The following is a 16861-nucleotide window of genomic DNA, read 5'->3' as shown; positions in this document are numbered from 1 at the left end:
CAATTGATCATCCACTAATCATCATCGGCGTAAGAAAATATCAGAATTTATGCTTCTCGTCAGGAATCACAATCACCTGTGGTTAATAATCTGGTGTCTATAGTTGAGAAAAGCACTTTGAGTTTCGTTAAGTAGTCCTGCTTGACACATTGTTCACTGCGTCGGTATGTGACAGGCCACCGTGATCAACCGCGTCGGCCCACTTGGAACTTATGTTTAGTGTGTGACACTGGTATAACCTGCCAACCGCCATGGATGTCAAACCTGATCGGTATCAGTTGTGAACTGACTGATCACTCATTATCACTCACTATAAAAACAAAGCATGATTACTGTACAATTGAACACTTTAAGGAGCTGTTTCAGGACTTTGGTCCAGGATGTGAAAGTCTCATTCAATTCTCCATAGGAAATAACCTGGCTCACATCTGGAGCACTTCCACAACATGGTTAAATCATCAGTAGGCTACCTAAAACGAACAATTGTGTTCTTTGATAAAAAGCTAAAGGTACAAGCCAGACTACACAAAAACATAAGGCACATGTAAGTAACTACAACTCCCATGGTACATTGTGGCAAGGAACATCTGATCATAGATCTTAAAATTCTGTTGTTAAAACCCATCCCTAGGTGCCGCCCTTGCAGTTCGACTGGAACTTTTTTAAACATTTTTTACAAATTATGAACCTGGTGACTGCCTCACAATTACTATCCTGATTGACTAATTGCTGGACTAATTAGGCCTAAGTCTTACAAACAGCATGAACAAATACACCTTCAGTCCAAACTGGTGTTCTGTCACATTTTGTCTAATCAAAAACTTGAAATCCTCTGATAGAGGCTAACCAGATCTTTCCAAGTCAGATTTGATCATCGTCAGGGTCCTGCTACCAAAATATACAGAAAAAACATTTCGGTTCTCTCTTTCGGTTTTTTGACATGAGTAAATCTACTTGTGTCGGACTGTGTGACGACAATGCACTGTGTGTTCTTTTCGTTTTGGATGAAACATTTATCTTATCACATCTTAAACTTTCTGCCCATGGTCTGATCACTTAAAACAACAGACAGACTTTGATTGTGGGCAATTATCAGATAGAAGAAAATAACTTTTTACAGCCGTTTTTTTCCCCACTTACCGATTATAATAAAATCAGACATATTTTTTTATTCAAATTTCACAGACTGTATTCAGTGGAATCCGTCTTGTTTTTTGTGCTTGACTGGGTTATGATTGACAGGACGGGGAGGGGGCGGGGGTTGTAGCGTAACCACAGAGAACGTTCGCTATTTGTGTTTAGTTTTATTTTGTAGATGAAAACATGGGAGTCAGTGAAGCTGCAAGCAGAGGCAAGACGGCCCCACTCGTCACAGCTCAGCTCTCGCAGTACTTCAGAGTGTGTGCTTCAACATGAAACGGTAAGACACACTAAGAAAAGAAAAGACAAGTTTTTATGACAGAAGAGATAATTATTAAAATATTGAACGGTCTGGGGTAAAAAAAAAAAGGTTTTTATTATGCTGATAGTAAAAAATCTGTACCATCAATACTTACCAAAAGTTCAAAGTATACTTTGTATAACACTCTCTTTGTGTAATATATTGTGTACAATCAAAAGATATTACATTTACAAAAATATTAGTCTAAATATATAATATGTATATTATTATTTATTATATTATTATTATATAGAAGACATTTAAAGGTGTACAGAAATGGCCGTTTGTCCTGTTTGTCGCATCGAGTTGTCACGAGTTGCCGCACGAGTTTACCCGAGTAAGGAAAACGAATTTGATTGGTCGTTATCGAGTGGGTGGGATATTCAAAGCTTGGGGCGAGACAGAGCTCGGTGTGTGTGTGTGTGTGTGTTGTCTCAGACGTTTGATTGACAAATGACGGATCCAATATCAGTGGCTGATGAATCGTGAGCAGGGTGACGTATAAGCCATGCGCCTGCATTATCCAATGCGGAAAAAAAATACCACACTTTCATCCCGGATTTAATCAAAAATAGAATTTTGCACAAAGTTTGGCCTACATCGTCTGATAGACGAGTTCTTACACTAATTTTATGACCCAGAGTGGGCTCAAATTCAATTTTCTGTACAGCTTTAAGAAGCATGCAAACCTGAATTTTCATCATGTTTGCACGATGAATACATTTCAACAATGAATCACAGATTAGAATTGGTGCAGATCAAAATACTGTCAATCAACTAAGTGATCAATGTAAAATATTTTTGGCCAATTGATGTATTTTTAAATTTTTCTTTTTACAGTACATGGCTTTCTCTAGATATGATTTTTATTCCTCTTTTATTGTGAATTGATAGATTCTCTTGTATTTTTCTACTTCTTTCAGTGTTTTATTTCAATTGGATCTTTGGTTTCTTGAGTGATCAGTTGCCTCCTGTCACTTGCTGAACATTTAAAAAGAAAAAAAAACCCGCAAACCGATGTATCAGTGTCTTAACATTACTATTAAACAAAGTTGAACCCAACACCCATGCTACATTATGAGTGCTGCCTCAAAAATGTCACATGATCGTTAATATCGTTGAAGCAATGAATGCGAGTGGAGCGGAGGAAAAGGGGGTTAGCAGTAAGTTGTCGTTACGGCAGTGGGCTGCAATCAGTCCTGTGTTGTTTCCCCAACTGCTGTGTAGAGGGTTAGCAAACATCCGCCTGATTCAAGCTAACAGTAACAGAACATTTTTGGCTGATATGTTGGTTATGTTACCTTAGCTACACTCACAGGAAGCCACATTAATCAGTTGCTTCTCATTACTACATTAATTACAGCATTTTTTGTGGCTCCACAGGCCGAGGCCAGCTACTAGACTTAGGTGCAATGATGCCACTACTCACTTACTAGTCCAGTGTTTTTTAAAATGTGGTCGTCTTTTAAGCTAATTAGAAGTTTTGTTTGTGCCTGTACAGAATGGGGTACATAAAAATGCTGTTGCCTATGGTGCATTACAGAAAGAAAGACTAGAAGTACAGGAAGTAAATGGGTATTTAATTAATTGACAACTGTTAGATGCCAAAAGCTGTAAATTAAAACACAAACTACAAAAATAATCCTCATCCTTTATGATGATAATAGAATGTCGGTGTTGTGCTGTTGTGGCTATACATATACGTATACCATCCATTGGGTCACACACATTAATAATGCAGACTGCGATCTACATTTACTATCAGCTGTTCATTCACAAAAGTCGCATCATCTTAGGAAACTATAACAACATAAATGTGCCTTTTTTATATTTTCCAACTGAAACAATTAGTCTGATGATTAATGGTAGAAGGAACAGAAAATGACAGAGAATTAAACAGTGACAAATGTGATAATTTGTACTAAGATTATGTTTTTTATTCACTTGTTCCAGCTGATAAAAAGTGAATATGAGACAAGCAGAAGACAGAGCCTTGGGTGCTGCGCCATGTTTGCTGTATAGACATTTTGATGAATCAAGAGGTCTTAGTCCACACATTTGAAGTGTTTCCTGCTAAATGCAAGACCACGTGCGTTTTGCATATGGTTTTTCTTTGGAATATAATTTAATATATATTTATTTTATCGGTCAGTCATTTGGTTTCAATTGTCAGTCTGATTTCCCACCATGGTTTGCAGCTTGGTAATTTGCAGCTTTTGTGTTGTCTCGGTTTCATTATTGGCAGGATATGCGTGACCTTTGTGGCCTCCCGGGCCACCGTTGGCACCGCCTCACAGCTCCACGGCCGTCTCATCTCTCTATTTGCGTCCCTAATTTCAGTGGCGGCGCGCTGGTCGTCAGTCGCGGTGGAAAGAGTTGAAAGTTCTTCGCACTCGAACCCTGATCTTTCCTGAGGTGTCAGTCAACAGCAGAGTGTGTGTTTGTTTGTGTGTGTGCGTGCGTGTGTGTGTGGTTGAGGCCAGTGGAGAGATTCAAGCTTGATGCATCATTACGAGTGGTACAATACCTTTATTCTCTCCCTTAACTCTCATTTTGTCGGTTTCATCCCTTCATCCATCTTCCATTTCTTCTTTTTCTTTTACCGCATTCTGCTCCACTCTCCCCATCCCCCTCAGTCTTTTTCTCTCTCTCTTTTTCTATCTCTCCCTTCCACCCCTCCCCTCTCTTTTCCTTCAGTATTCTTTCCTTCCACTGCCTCCTCCTCTCTCTCTGTCTCTCTCCATCTTCTCTCTCTCTCTTCCATTCGCTCATCTCCTTGTCAGTCACCTTCCATGTCTTTTTCTCTACTCTCTCTCTCTCCCCCCACTCTCTTCCTCCCCATCCGTCAGTCTGTGCACGAAACAATCCTCCAACACTTTTCTCTACTCATAAACCTTACTTGATAAATGAGAGAAAGCAACAAAGGCAGAGAGATGGAGAGAGAGAGAGAGAGAGAGAGACACATAGATGAAAGGCAGAAAAGGAGTCAGCAATAGATGGAGCTACAGGAATAAACAGATAAAGGAAGAGAGACAGACAGAGAAAGGCAGAAACAAAGACAAAGAATGACAGACGAAGATGGAGGAGAAGCCGGTGAGTGAGGCGGGAGGCAGCTCTCGTGGATCCATAATTTCACACCGATACGACGTTGGTTTTATTTTTGTTGCCGGTGTGTGTCTTGTGACTTTGAGGTGACTTAGCCTATTTATCACCAGACTATCAAGGATCCTCGTGCGTCAGTGATACATGAGCTGTGTGTCTCCTCCTAATCCCACTGGCCACGTGCTCGTTTGTCGGGGAGAATATTTCTTTTGTTTATTATTTGTTTGTTTGTCTGCACTGGTGTGACCAGAGTCACTACCAAAACTGTGTTGAAAAAGAAGGAAGGAAGGAGAAGGAGGAGGAGGAGGGAAGGAGGGAGGGTGGGTGGGGGGTATTGGGGTTAGTGGAGGCGGGCAGTGTTGGCTCCGCCTCCTCTCATTCCTCACGTATAAATAGGAGGCGAGTGTAGCCTGTTCTCACTCAACACTCACACTGAAGAATGAGATCCTTAAAGCACCTGAAACCTCACAGCAGGAGGAGCGTGGTGAGTTTATTGGCTCTCACTTGTAGCATGTTTAAGAGGCGGTGGTGGTGGGCAACGTGGGTTTGATCCCCGGCCGGAGCTCAGAGAGAGAGACAGACAGGTAGACGCTGCTGCCACAAGATGCTGAGATTCTCTCGGGGGGTTTTCTTTGTTTTTTAAAGTTACTATTAACCGATTTTTCTTATTTCTCACTCATTAAGACTCATCTCTGGCGTTAAGTCATCAGCACCTCCACCGCTCGTCCTCTTTTGGAGCTTTTGTCAACTCTTCTTCTTCGTTCCTGTTTATTTCTCCTCTCCCTCGTCTTGTTTCTCCACATCATTTCTTTCTTTTATCTCTCATTCTGTCTGGCTTTCATTTTGTCATTTTCTCTCTCTGTCTCCTGGTCGCTCACTGCCTCTCCCTCCCTCCCTCCCTCCCTTCCTCCCTCTCTCTGTCTCTACATAATATCTTTCTTTCTCTTTCTTCCTCTTGCTCTCTTTTGCCTGCTGCCTCACACTCACCCTCTCACTCTTTCACTCAGCTCTCCCCTCCCTCCCTCCCTCCCTCTCCAGTGTCTCTCTCTCTCTCTCTCTCTCTCTCTCTCTCTCTCTGTCAGGCTTCCTCCTTCCCTCCTGTCTCCCCTCCCCTCCCCCTTCTCCTTATCTCTCCCTCATTCTCCCTTTACCTTTCATTTTCTTTTTTCCTCTCCCCCCTCCCCTCCACTACACTCTTGCGTGCTCTAAGCTCTCCCTCCCTCCCTCCTTCTCTCTCTATCAGCTTTTTCCTCTTCCCCCCTCCGTTCTCTCTCTCTCTCTCTCTGCTCTCTTCTGTTTTTGTTTCTTCTCTAATCTTGTTCAGTTTTTTTCTTCCTCTTTTTTCCCCCTCTTGCACTTGAACGTGTGTGTTGTGTGTAGATCAGTAGGCCATCTAATCCCCAACAACACACACACACACACATGCACAAGCCATACATGGTTAGCGCGCTCATTCAGGACGGTGTCTTTCATAGCTGCCGTGTGTCAGTCACTAGATCTAAAAGTTTGTGTTAAAACAGTCTCGTTTCAGGTTGACTTCTTGTACCAGAACGAGTGTTTTGGGAATACGTTTGTCTCCGCAGGAGGAAGTGTGTACGCTTCCTACTGATGCAATAAAGGGCTCCTTAAAATCAAACTCTGTTTCTTTCTCCTTTCCTCTCTCTTGACAACCAGCTAAAAAAAAAAACAGAGATTGTAGACATCTTGATTGTGGCCCAGGGGCCCCGTGTTGACAAATCTGGGCTGTTTTCATAAGTTCTCAACATCAGGCATCTCGGTTGTTTGCTTAGCTTGTCCTTACCAATTTAGTTCATGAGGTAAACCATAGAAATTGGGTGAAACAGCACGACTTAAGATGATAAAGGAAAAAGAAAATGTCTTTTTTTTTTGTCCCCTCCATAAATAATGAAATATAACAAACTCAATTTGTTATCTCTATCACCAGAGTGAGATATATATGTGTTAACTGCCTCCTTGCATGTGTGTCTCTCTGTTCCAGGAGGAGGCGAGCCGGCGCCTGGGTAGATGTGAGCCCAAGGTAATGGCCAGGCTGGTGGACATAGGCACACAGACAGATCCAGTAGTTGTGCTGTCCTTGGCCCAGGCCGCCGTGCTAGGTCTCATCTCCCAGAATGAAGTGTTTGGAGCTACCATTGCACCCAACGGCTTCTACACCGGCGAACCCAAAGAGTCCCCTGCACCCCCAGTAGACGGAGTCGACTACGAGTACGCAGACCAGCTAATCGGAGCCAACGGAGATTACCTAGGAGACAACTTGGGAGAAGACGGCCAGATGCAACCCAGCTGCAGCCAGAGGAGGTGGCAGCAGGGGCCGCCTCAACATCCGGATGGGAAAATGGTCGCCCCTGATCGCCACGGCCTTCAAGGCGGCGACGTGTCCGCGTCCCACGTAAAAGGGGAAGGAGGGGTGAACTCTGGGATGTCCTCCTGTGTCCACATGCTTAACAACATGGCTCCCAGAGGAGGTTTAGTGCAGGTCGACCCGGCCAGCCTCAGAAGCACCAGCAAGAACTGTGTAGAGTGCGAGCGGGATGCAACCACCCAGCAGCAGGCCACCGCGCACGGCCACCCTCCCCCTCCTCCTCCTCCTCCCGCACAGGTGGGCCACCGAGGAGGGGAGCTGGGCCACCGAGCACCGCAGGGCCAGCGCCCCATGGGGGGCCACGGCCGAGGCGGCCGAGAGGACGAGGAAGAGGCGGAACACCAGGGGAACAACATGATGAAGCCTACGCAGCAGGAGGAAGCGATCAGCAGCTACTTCCAGACCAGCGAAGTGGGCAGCTACGACTCGGGGGAAATGGGCATGGCGGGCGGGGAGTACGAAGACGGCAGCCAGAGCATGATGTGGACGGACGGGAGCGCGGGAGGGCAGCACCAGCCGCCTCCGCACCCCCAGCCTCCACGCAGGCACGGAGGCCGCAGAGTGGACCGGCTGGACATCAACATCCAGATCGACGAGTCGTACTGCGTGGACGTGGGAGACGGTCTGAAGCGCTGGAAGTGCCGCATGTGCGATAAATCGTACACCTCCAAATACAACCTGGTCACGCACATCCTGGGCCACAACGGCATCAAACCGCACGCCTGTCCGCACTGCGGCAAACTCTTCAAGCAGCCCAGTCACCTTCAAACTCACCTGCTAACCCATCAAGGCACGCGGCCCCACAAGTGCACCGTCTGCAAGAAGGGCTTCACCCAGACCAGCCACTTGAAGCGGCACATGCTCCAACACACCGACGTCAAGCCGTACAGCTGCCGCTTCTGCCGCCGGGGCTTCGCCTATCCCAGCGAGCTGCGAGCGCACGAGGTGAAACACGAGCGGGGCCGCTGCCACGTGTGCTCGCAGTGCGGCATGGAGTTCCCCACCTACGCCCACCTCAAACGCCACCAGACCAGCCACCAGGGCCCCCACACCTTCCAGTGCACCGAGTGCAACAAGTCGTTCGCCTACCGTAGCCAGCTGCAGAACCACCTCCTGAAGCACCAGAGCCCACGGCCTTACACCTGCTCCCAGTGCGGCCTGGAGTTTGTGCAGCTCCACCACCTACGTCAGCACTCGCTCACTCATAAGGTATTGACCCACGCCGCCGGACATGCTGACTACTCTTGTCACAGACACACTGTAAATATCACATGTATAGATCATGAGACTCCTAAGGTCCTTTCTTGTCATGTAAAAGAAAACCGTAGAGGAGAACCAAAGCACATACAAAAAAAAAAGGGCACTATTGGATCACCAAAGGGAGACTAGCACGTCTCTGTTGTCTTAATGCATCACCTCACTTCATCTCCTGTCCTTTACCCACTGACGTCTGGGTGGAGGAGACAGGTAAGAGCACTTAGCCTGACAGACATCCATCCTGCGTTCTGAATCCTTTTGTGTCTCTGTGTCATATTTTTGTTGTGACAAAAACTTCAAATTTAAATCTAATCTAACTTAACCCTTTAAATTTATAAGGTCAGAATGGAAGGAGCCTCAAAATGTCCCATTATAACATAGACCCTAGAGATATTAAATTATTCCATACATTGTTGCAAGTTTTTTAAAGGCTTTTATCATTGTAGTAGTGGATCAGGATATGTGGACATCTTTGTGCAGTCACCCAGAGTATATATACCAAGGCCAATGAGTTTCTAGCTTCAAAAAAGGTTTGTTCATTTTAACAAACTTCACTTCTACTGTCAGCTGTTAAAAATGTATAGCAGAGGGAATGAGGTGCAGAATAGGCACAATCCTTCTGTGCTACATTTTCGTTAGGGTTTGATTCTGTACATCCATGACACCAGGCATCCTCATGTACTCCTCATTATAATCCTTGTCTGAGTGAACTGTCTGTAATTGCTCAGTGCCCCCTGCCTATTCTGCACACATGCACACAGTTGCACACACACACACACACAGGTGAGGAGGAGAGAGGAAGCAAAAATTGCAAACAGAATCTTAATAAAAATGCAGAATTTCTGAGGGTTACCTGGATTTGAGGACTATCTGGAGCCACAAAAACCTTAGAACACACTCATCATCGAAATGAGAGAAGGGTCTGTGTTCTCAGTGGAGAAAATGCTCCCTTGTGAGGTTTGTGTTTGAGCGTGACGTCTGTTCACTGCTCCCCCTGGTGGACAATGGCACCACGGCCCATTTGTTGTGCAGACAGTGGGTGGACTGACAGTCTGCCAGATTTGTCTGCTTCTACAAACACTGTCTCGCGACCAGCTAGTAACCTGTAATACATACTTGTTCTCCTCAATAACCCAGAGCACACCTCTTCGCTGCCTCTTGTTTGTCTGCAGACACTGACTGCAGAGTGCAGTGTGTGTGGTGCAGCAGCATGTTCACACACACACACACACAGACCTCAGATGCCTTTGTCATTGTGAATTGACCTGCTCTTGTGACCTGCTTCTCAATGTTTATACATTTCCCACGGCATTAAGAATATTACGGCACTGTAAATACAGGTACAAAGAGCTTTTGCTGATGTACTAGGGTAACTATTGGTACACCTAAAATGGCTGCCAAGGAACAAATGAACAACATCTCTCAGAAAGGGTGCGAATATCATGAGGTTAAAATAATAAGAAGAATGGTTTCATTGTAGTACATTGTTCTCGCACTGTGTATACAGGAGACTTGTCCATTATGTTGTATGTGCAACGGGAAGCATATACAGTATACCTTCCTAGTTGTTTTGTGGATGAAATCGGATATTAAAGTTATGGCAACATTTTCAAAGTTTTATATTGTGTCACCCCTCCTCAGACAAAATTAAGACAGTTTTGCCCCCAAAGCCCCCCACATTGTGTCAGAGATAGAAAAGGGTCTTCTATGAGGAACAATCCTCTTTGTTTCAGAGCTACAGTTCCTTTCATTCTTTGAGGGATGCAAACAGGAAGTGTATAGTTGCCATGGATTCAGTGAGTTGGCTAAAACTTGAGCCCATATTTTCATAACATTGTGACAAAACGGCAACATTAATTAGCTGTTGGCAGTTTGTGCTTGCAATTGCTCCACTTGTTGCAGAGATAAATGTTACTGAATTTAGTTCTGAAGAAAACATTCTAAATTGTGTTTTTTTTTCCCTTATTTCTAAAGGGATAATTAATAGTAATGGACATCAGTGTATTGTGTGTGTTTGTACAGATATGACTCAGAGTTGAGACTCAGAAGGAGTGCAAGTTTTTTGCAATTAGGTGCTAATGGAGGCCTCGTCACTACTGTTGCTGTTGCAGCTGCTGACCATGTTTTCAGATGCTCCTCCATCAGCATCCTCCTCTATCAGTAATTTACCTTTGTTCCTCCTTCTGTGACTCCACAACAAGTCTCTCACACCTCCCACTCACTCACCGTTTTAAAACTTGTCAGTTAAGCGCTTAATCAACTTCTGTTGCACTTGTAGTGAATAATGTGACAAGGGGGAGGACTCAACAGTATTACACACTGCTATATGGGAATGACTAACCTTTCCCTCTGTTTGGACTCTGCAGGGGATGAAAGGCCACAAGTGCGACGTGTGCTCCCGAGAGTTCACTCTCTCTGCGAACCTGAAGAGGCATATGCTCATCCACAACAGCGTCAGACCCTTCCAGTGTCATGTGTGCTTCAAAAGCTTCATCCAGAAACAGACTCTCAAGACGCACATGATTGTCCACCTGCCTGTCAAGCCATTCAAATGCAAGGCAAGTAGTTGAGAAAAAGAAAAAAAAAGCTTTATTCCATGATAGAAGCAAATGTAAGATTCTGTAATTAATTTTAGTGTGAAATAAGTTCAACTTCAGTTCAATATAGTATTTAATAAAACGGTATTATATGAAGGGGAGAAATGAGAAAATATGCTGCTATGAAACTCAAAATGGATTTATGCTTTGATGTCAGTGGTTCTGGTAAAATCAATTTCCCATTGTTACAGTGAGCCAACTGTCGTCAGGAAGGATGATTTTTTTTTTATTAACTTCCATCCACCAGTAACCACCTAGATAGATTGTTTGTGTTTATGCCTGTGCTCACACATTTCTCAATCTAAATTATTATTATTATTATTTTCAGGTATGTGGCAAGTCTTTCAACAGAATGTACAACCTGCTGGGCCACATGCATCTCCATGCTGGCAGTAAGCCCTTCAAGTGTCCTTACTGCACCAGTAAGTTCAACCTGAAGGGGAACCTCAGCAGGCACATGAAGGTCAAGCATGGAATGGATGTTTCACCAGAGGGACAAGGTGAGGACCGCTGCACATACCGTCACTTTATTTCGGATTAATCTGGATTTAATTATCCAGCAAAGGTTGGTTGAATGTGCATGCCTTTCTTTGGCAATGCCTAACCACACATTCACATTCAAAACAGCATGGTTTTATGCCCCTTTCCGTTCCTAAGGGATATTGCACAATTTCAATCAGTGACCCTCTGATCTGCTGCACCTACAAATCTTATATCGGTAACACTTTACAATAAGTGTCCCTTAATTAACGTTAGTTAGTACATTATTAAGCATTAATATATAAACTAATGTGTTAATTAATGCTGAGTAATGCATACATAATGACAACTAGTTACATTATTCAACTTAATAATTCATTAACTAACTCACTTTGAGTAGTAAACATTAATTAACTGCTTACTAATAGGCTACATTAATTAATGTGTTTCCTAATCCTAAGTAATACATGATAATGATTGTTAATATATCTGTAAACAGTTAATTAATGCTTAATAATGTACTAACTAACGTTAATTAAGGGACCCTTATTGTAAAGTGTTACCCTTATATCATTTTACATGCAAAATAAATAGGCTCAAACTCAGGCTGAATACAGTACGTCACTATCCTTGGATGTCACACTCAGCTTGAGCTGCTGGCTTCAGCCAGAGCCCTGCTTCCTGATGTTGTTTGGTTTTGGCTTTGTTTTTGGCTTTTCACTTCATGTGTTAGGGTCTTTGTACCTGTATTATTGTCTGCCTTAGGCATTAACTGTTGATTTGTTCTTTGACCAGGCCAACATCAAGCATGGTGGCATGTATTTCCATGCAGAATTCAGCAGCACGGGGCTGCCTGATTATCAAATCTCATTTTACATTAAATACACATACTTTGGCTGAAACAAATTAGAGTTACAAAACGCTTAATGAAGATTGTTGAACGTGTGATTGTTGCTTTTTTTGAATCATTAATGTTCAATAGTGCAAAAAAGTACTTTCATTTCAGTGGCTTTAAATCCGAGAAAGCCATAATAACCATGAAGGAGGTTTGGTTGCACAATCATATTAAATTAGTAATAACTTCAGTTCAACTAATTCCCACTCAAATCAGTTCATATTTAAGCAAGAAGACGATGTAAAAACATAATGGACATTAGGCAACCCTATATTGGCAAACTTAGCCTAGCATCTTAACAATGATTGTACTGAGTGTAAGTGGTGAGGTGGCTTTTGAAATGTACATGTAATACCTCTTTTGTATTTTCCAGAAGTTCTTCCAGAAATGGAGAGCCAAGGGGAGTATGAAGGACAGAACTTCAGCTTTACATCACCAGACAATATGGACAATGGTGGCTCCCAAAACCTCACTAAACTCACTACAGCAAACATGGAGGACATGGAGGAGTATTACAACTTTGGCAAGGATACAAGCAGCTACACTACACCTTGAGTAGTGATGGACCAGAAAATACAATTTGGGTTTTTTGTTTTTGCTTTTCCAAGGCAGAAGGAAATTAACGATTTGTTGTCAAGGCTTTGGGAGACTTTGGGGAAGGGGTTTTCTTTTAGTTATGGCCTCCTTCCAGAAGAGCCAGAACTGCCAGACTCTGATGGGTGGCCAGGAAGGAGAAACACTTCAAAGAACACGTTTCAGCCCTGTTGCTCACAGCAGAGACGCTGAAACAGTTGACAAGGTCTGGAGCCCCCTTTTTTTGGGATTACGACGCGAACCAACTCCAAGACTCTGTCTGGCAGACAGTGAAATCTGTACTGTATGTTGTGTGTATGTATCAGTCATTTGAAAAGAGAAAAAAAAGAAAAAATGTTGCAGTTGCAGAGCCATCAGTTACATTTGATGTGATAGAAAACTGTTTACCATTTTGCCATTTTTGTCATTCACAACCAATGTATGCCCTTATATTTTCGACTGAAAGTGCCAGCTAGATACATTTGCAACTAAGCTTCCACCGTGTCAGCTATTTACTCACTGTATATCGAACTTTTGATACATAGTCACAACATACTCATAGGTTTGAATGCTCTTACTAAACAGTTCCTAATTGTTGTTACCTGTTGCTGCCCAGCCCTCAATTTAAAATTCAAACAGGCCGGTCGTTCAATGCGTTTGTGCTTTTGGCACAGGACATTGTCATCTTTTTAATACCAGGGCACTTACAACCAAAGTTGCTACTGTCCAATTTTGGCTAATGCCAGAAAAACCACGTCGCCGGCATGTGGAGCCCTCTCACTGTACAAATGATTCTACGACATGCAGTTTGTTTACCCCGTTTTTTGTTTCACATGGTTTAGCTTTACATTAATAATCAATCCCGTGTAGTGAATATACAGCTCTAGTTTTTGAATTCCTGAGTGAACAATACAAAGCACTTTTTTCATTGAGACCTGTCGTTTTTCTGTGAAGCCCATCTTCAGTGAGAGTGAAGTCATTTGCCTCAAGGAGAAGAGCTTGGGGAAATAAGATCATAGAATCTTTTGAAACCCCACAACGGCAATATTATTAAAAACAAACGGATATGCTTTCTCAGTAGGTTTTTGTAAAGTGCAGTTTCCATGATATGGGTATTCTACAGGTGTCGCTTCAAATGCGAATTGAAGAATGAGTAGTTTGTATGGAGAATCAGCAGTTTGGGTTTGTTGTTTTTCTTGTTGTTTGTAGTTTCAGCACTCTTAAAACCAGGGCTGATTGCAATTTACTTTCAATACAATTTATTTTGAAAGGTGTGTTCTCCCTTAAACTTAAAGTTCTGGTAATTTGATGTGAGGCTGTGTCAAGTGCTTTTTCATAGGAATGTGCACTACCTGCTGTAGACCAGCGCTTCCTGTTTGGAGAAATAGTGAAAAAAGTGATTTAGTAATGGGGCCTGTAAAAAAAAAGATTTGATTGATTGTTTTTGCCACACATACAGTAGTGTAATTTAATTAGAAAAGTCAACATTTATGCTACATTGCCTGAAAACTGTATTTACCGTATTACTACGTAGGTGCGCACCTACTGTACACTTGTGTTTGCGACATGGCGTGTCTGTGCGTAGTAATACGGTAGTCCAACGGTTGGGAAAATGTAGTTCCAATAGAACGGTAGTTTGTCGCAAGATAAAGCTGTGAAAATATCCCAAATTAAATTTCTGTAATGTGGCATTCTTCAATGGTCTAAAAGTCATATTTTGGCTGACCCATTACTGAGTTTATCTGTCTACTTCTCCATACGGGGAGTGCACCGAGACTAGTCTACTTATGCCAGGTTTCACACACAGCTCTGCATCAAATAAATCCTAACAACTCTTGACACAGAGAATAAAAACTGAACTCATTTAAAAGCCAACAAGAAAATTAAAAGAGGAAATGTTTGGAGTTCCTGTTAAGATTTTGTAATGGTTGAATTGAAAGTGGACTGACGCTTGTCCTGCTATTCATAATTCTGTTTTGGGGAAGACAGTCAGCTCCCCCTGTCCTGCCATGCAGGTCAGCCTTGATATGCACACTAAACCAGAGGAATGGTCTACTAGTTCTTTTTTTTTTCAAAGGAGGAATATCAAACTGAGACCTCATGGAAATTGACCATGAATTATTTAATAAAGGTTCTCTAGTTTAAATGATGGCGACTAGAGTTGTAATCTTTCACTGTGTTTTGGGGGGCGTTGAGTTGGGTGGGGTGGATATGTCTCCATGTTTTAGACTCTTTAGGCTACTGTGTTTTCATTTGAAATCTCTGTATTTAGACCCTTTGATGTGGCATTTGTCCGGCCAAACAGATCAAGCAGGCAAGAAGGGCCATGGTCAGAGAGGTGATCAAGAATCCAATGGTCAGAGGCGCAGAAGTCGTCTGCAGAGATGGGGGAACCTGCTGGAAGGACGTCTCGGCAGCACTCAATCAATCAGGCCTTTATGGTAGAGTGTCTAGACGGAAGCCACTTTAAGTAAGAGGCATATGACAGCGTGATTGGAGTTTGCCAAGTGGCATTTAAAGGGCTTTGAGAGCATGAGGAAAAAGATTCTCTGGTCTGATGAGACAAAAATGTAACCCTATGGGCAGAACTCCAACCCTGTCAGACGTGCACCAGACATAGCTCATCATTTGCCTAATACGACCCCTACAGCGAAGCATAGTGCAGGCAACATCGAGCGATAGGGGGGGCCCTCAGCAGCAGGAATGGGGAGACTAGTAGGAATTGATAAAGGATGAATGAAGCCAAATACAAAGAGGTAATTGGTTTGTAAGAAGCACAGGAAATTACTGAATGAAGGGTCTGCTAGCTGCTATACTGTACAATACTAATCAGATCAGATTTTTTGAAATAGTAAATAAAAGAAATACTTTGACACGTGGGCTAATGAATTAAATGCAATCACATTTGGAACAGACATTCATGTTTACAGAAGAATAAAGTGCAATCACTGAAAGAACTTTAAATTTCTTCAGTTCTTTGATTTAGATGCAAAAGTAGTGGCATACTATGATCCCCCACCCAGTATAATCACAGCAGTGTAGGCTGGAAAAAGTTTATGAATCCCTTGGCTAATTACATCAGCAAAAGCGGATCATCTCAAGCTCTGTTAGCTTGAGTAGGCAGTAGGCACAGCGGTTGACAGTCCTTTTCAGGTCTCGTCTGAGATATTGAATTGAGATCAAGTCAGGGCTCTGGCTGGGCATCTCAGAGACATTTTTGTCGCTAGGTCACCTCTGCATTGGGTCTTCGTCCTGAAGGCCACTATTGGAAACCTTCAATGCAAAAGTGTATCTATATTGTCCACAGAAACAAAGGTACAAGTGTTTTTTGTTACATGCAGAAAATGTAGAGCAGGTAATAAGTAAGATATGTTGTCTTACTTACTGTACAACATGCAGTACAGTTTCCTTCATTGTCTGTTTGTCATCTCATTGCTCTTCCTTCAGCATATTCTTCATCATTTATTTCATACAGTCAGCTGATAGATGGTTCATGTCTTCTCTGAGGACACATTCCTGTGTAATTGGTACAACTACTGTACAGCTGCAGGTCAAATTAAACAGGAGCTTCTTTGGACCCTAGTTTCTGGAAAATGTTCCTTAAGAAGGAAACATTAAAAAACATTTTTAAAAATGTGTAATTTCTTTTTTGATAGTGGTACCTTCCTAATATTCTTTTACTTTTAAACACAACTAGGCCACATGTGATTGACTACCTGTGTTACAGGCAGGTTCAAACTATTTAGTCAATTTACAATTCATTTTAACATCTCATCTGTTTTCCAACATGGCACAGTTTGTTTCTGGCTGAATGTGACTATGTCGGCATCTGTTGGTGGACCACTGTTTTGACAAATCTTCCATCAGGTGCGGCCCCCTGCTGGTGAAAACTCTATTCTGCACTGGAAGGCACAAGCAATGCCAACAAATCAAGCATACATTCATGCACTGCTGGACAGATGCTCATTTGAGCAAATGTCTGATATTAAAATGTAAAATGGAACTGCGTGTGGACAGCTTTTACTATTGATATTCCTGACGTCATCTGGGTTTGCCTTTTGGCTGAAGCCCCACAATCTGGAGGAGTTGTGGATTTAACTCTTTCTGTTCCTGAAACAATATCTTATTGAATC

At 42.8% G+C, this 16861-nt stretch overlaps 1 protein-coding gene across 1 annotated transcript; it reads left to right on the top strand.

The window, feature by feature from the left end:
• Nucleotides 1-3438: 3438 nt before the first annotated feature.
• znf710b (zinc finger protein 710b) lies at nt 3439-14869 on the top strand. Its single transcript, XM_083994549.1, has 5 exons — nt 3439-3530; nt 6543-8135; nt 10550-10741; nt 11109-11280; nt 12529-14869. The coding sequence occupies exons 1-5, from the start codon at nt 3519-3521 to the stop codon at nt 12708-12710; spliced, it is 2151 nt and encodes a 716-aa protein (XP_083850675.1). The 5' UTR covers nt 3439-3518; the 3' UTR covers nt 12711-14869.
• The last annotated feature ends 1992 nt before the right edge of the window (nt 14870-16861 follow it).

The sequence above is a fragment of the Trachurus trachurus genome (assembly GCF_905171665.1).
Source record: "Trachurus trachurus genome assembly, chromosome: 3".
NCBI classification, from domain to species: domain Eukaryota; kingdom Metazoa; phylum Chordata; class Actinopteri; order Carangiformes; family Carangidae; genus Trachurus; species Trachurus trachurus.
Note: the sequence above shows the minus strand (reverse complement) of the source record. Positions and strands in the feature narration are given on the sequence as shown.